General features: G+C 30.7%; 2 protein-coding genes across 2 annotated transcripts in view; both read right to left on the reverse strand.

Moving 5' to 3' along the window:
- Positions 1–1,220, reverse strand: part of NAEGRDRAFT_76325 (uncharacterized protein) — a gene marked incomplete at both ends in the record, with an annotated part of 2,710 nt that extends 1,490 nt beyond the window's left edge. The window contains 2 exons of the mRNA XM_002668709.1: positions 41–634; positions 1,146–1,220. Of these exons, the coding sequence (XP_002668755.1) occupies positions 41–634; positions 1,146–1,220 (669 nt within the window). The remainder of the gene's footprint in view (positions 1–40; positions 635–1,145) is intronic.
- A 1,103-nt stretch (positions 1,221–2,323) lies between these two features.
- NAEGRDRAFT_76326 (uncharacterized protein) overlaps positions 2,324–3,352 on the reverse strand; it is a gene marked incomplete at both ends in the record, with an annotated part of 18,943 nt that continues 17,914 nt past the window's right edge. The window contains one exon of the mRNA XM_002668710.1: positions 2,324–2,382. Within this exon, the coding sequence (XP_002668756.1) occupies positions 2,324–2,382 (59 nt within the window). The remainder of the gene's footprint in view (positions 2,383–3,352) is intronic.

Below are 3,352 nucleotides of genomic sequence, written 5' to 3' on the forward strand. Positions count from 1 at the left end.
ATTGCAATGTTTTTGGATCTCTTTGTATGCTCCTCATTACAAAACTATCAAGAGCATAATCGTCATCTAGTTCTTCATAGATTGAGCTAATTACTGAATCAGGAAGGTCGTGTTGTGTAATCTTCTTGATAGCATATTCTGTCGATAATTCCTTCCAATTTGCATACAATACAACTAGTGGATTAATTTTGATGAGTTCCAAAACATATTCAATATCTCCTTGAATATTACTAATAGCATACTGAATACATTGCGGAAAGTTGACAATTAATTCTGAAATATAAGTAATATCACTTCTCAATTGTAAGTGAGCATATCTAAATAGTGAAGGATCAAAAGGCAGAATATCATTCTTGAAAAATTCACGATCTTCCTTCAATTTTGAACTGGCAAACATGATTGCCGAATGTGAACTCATGACAGCAGCTTTAACAACCTCCTTATCTGCACTAAAGCAGTGCTTGATATCAGAATCTTCCAACATGTATCCTTCCTTTGAGACTACTAACAAGGCAATATCTCTATCCTTTCTCATTCTTTCCTTCAAATAATAGTAACACTTGTAATTCCATTCAATGGCTTCCATAATGAAAGCCTTGTCGTTTTGCAACTCTTCACTAGCTTGACCCAATATCTGACAATAATTAGTATTGGCTATTATTTTCAAAAGTCATTCCCTGTCATTGGAATAATAAGGCAATTCCAAAAAGTTGTAACATGAAACATTTCTACTAATCAACTCTCTTACATAATATGGTTTCATCATGTTTGGAGAGCATTTAGAAACAACATAAGGAACATAAGAGACAGCCTTCAAGATGATTTCCGAAAAGAATCGATTATCTTTCAAATTGTCTATTAATCTAAGAAACTCATCCATTGAATAATAAACGTTAGAAAAATCCAAAGAATTCAATAAACACCTTTCACACTTCCATTCAAAACGCTCATCAAGATAACGTTCTTTAAGAGCCTCACTTCCCAAAGAATCATCTGTGGCCGGAAAGATTTTTCGTTGGTTTGAAGCAGGAAAGATTTTTAAGCAAAAATTTTTCCTGGATCTCACAGAAAAAAATTTGTTGTGGCTAAAAATAAAATATTGGTTATATTTTCAACAACTCCCACACACACATTCTAGAACATACCTCGCTCACAAAAACTAAGTAACAACCAATCTTCATAAAAAAAATATTCAACATTCTTCTACTCAAGGAGGACATGATGATTTTCGGAGTGGTTTTACATCATGAAACCACCAAACTTTCACATCATCATCTCAACATCATCTATATAGTAGTAATAATAGTAATTTTTATTGGTGGATTATCATCATGAAATTGGAATTTATTTTTCATGATGGAAAATCATAAGTTGGTGTTCCATCATCGGATCATTCACCAACCATCATTATTATTGTTTTCCATCAATATAATAATAGTATTTGTGGAAATTAATTTTTAGTAATGTAATTTTGGTGAAATGTCAAAATTTTCACTAAATTCATCATCACTGCTGGATCTACTGGACAAGTTGGAAAACTGTCAATGTAGTATTGTTCGGAATGGTCAATAGTAGGTAGGAGAACTTTCTCTTATCAATTTTGGTCAAGTTATGATAGGGATAGGTACATGTGAATTTGAAAAAGTACATGGACCATAACTCAACATGTACTTCACCAACTTGAATCATGTCTTTTAGTACTACTATTTAAATAGATAATAAACATCATATTTATTATCAGATTTTCATCATGTTGTCAATTTACCAAGTTCCGATATTTCATGCTACCAGAGTTGATTCATAGCCCAATTACAAATCAAACAACAATAAAACAACAATTCATAATGTTTATTATGTTATTAAATGTATAATTTCAAGTCTTGTAGCATAATTTGTGAAAATCATGGATATCTGATATTTTCATGTTTTTATTGTTTTTCTCATGATGTGGATATTGAATTCTCACTGAAACATCACGAATAGCATGTCATTCATCCATTCTCTACCAGATAATTATCTTTTACTGTAATTTTCACTATTGGATATATTACTTTTAATATTTGTGATACTTTACTATTTTATTCAATGAATAAGGATGAAAAACGTTCATTAGAAGAAGATAGATTCCCAGTAATATATTCTCTCTGTACAATTTATTATTTCAATATCTGTCAAGTTAATTGAGATAGAAGGTTTTTCATCAGCTCATATCAAAATAGCTGGAGTTGAACTACCTTGAAAAAGAAGTCTGGAAATGAAAGAATTTGGAACAAAAATCTTTCCTAGAAAATCCAGAGAAAAATCTTTCCAGCTACAATACCTTCTAATCAACATAAAGTTGATCTGTCAGTTTTAGATCACCAACAATTAGTTTTAGATCACCTATCATGAGTATGAAAATACATGATTTAATAATTTTGAAAATAAAATTATCTTGTTCACTATTGTATTAAATCTTGTTTAGTTCCAAATAAATTACTTATTTACTTTTGGTATTTCAATTAAGCTTTGAATTTTGAAACTGTCTTGTTTGTAGGGAGCGTCAAAATTACTACGTATTACATAATAAATGAGCTTGTCAAGCTTGCTACTCCAATTATCAAGCAATTCCCAATCATTAATATCAAAGATCCTTTGGGAGTGCTGAAATAATCGTCCCAAACCTATAAATCGTCTGTTTTTCATAAAATATTCATAATGACGCAAGTGAAATATATTTTTTTGGTACAAAAAGGTGATTTCCTGAAGAATAGGTAGTTTTTCTTTTAAGGTTTGAAAAATCTCTAAAGCTAACTGTCTGTATTCTTCTGATAAAAACTTGTCGTCTGTTAGTGAAAAAAGTAAAAAGTAGGGTTCTCCAGACAAATAAAACTCTGCTAAACGCAATTCCCTTTCATCATAAGTATCATAGTTGCAATCAAATTTTTCAACATCTAAAGTAGAATAAAAACCCATTATCGTTTCAGAAAGTAGGTGGTATATGAAAAGGGCTGGATTGTAGCATAGGGAAGAGAAAAAACGTTCGATTGGTCCAACTGCCGAGAGAGGTATGAGAGGTTTTTCACTATCCATCTTCTCAATGAAAATGTTTCTGATATCATGACCGTCACTGTGAATTTTAATGCAATAAGGATTTCTGTTTTTTTTAAAACTGAATAATTTTTCACTAAATATTTTCAACGTATGAATCAAGCAATTTTCTTTACATTGTTGAGCATAGATTACTTTTGCTTGTGGTTTTTTTAAAAAATAAGAAATGTTTTCAATAGGAAGCGTGACTGTTTTTTCGTTACCGAGGTTTTTTTCTACAGGAATTTCCATGATAGGTTGTGTAATTACTTGATTTGTGGAG

The sequence above is a fragment of the Naegleria gruberi genome, assembly GCF_000004985.1.
Source record: "Naegleria gruberi genomic scaffold NAEGRscaffold_115, whole genome shotgun sequence".
In the NCBI taxonomy this organism is placed as follows: Eukaryota; Heterolobosea; class Eutetramitea; order Acrasida; family Naegleriidae; genus Naegleria; species Naegleria gruberi.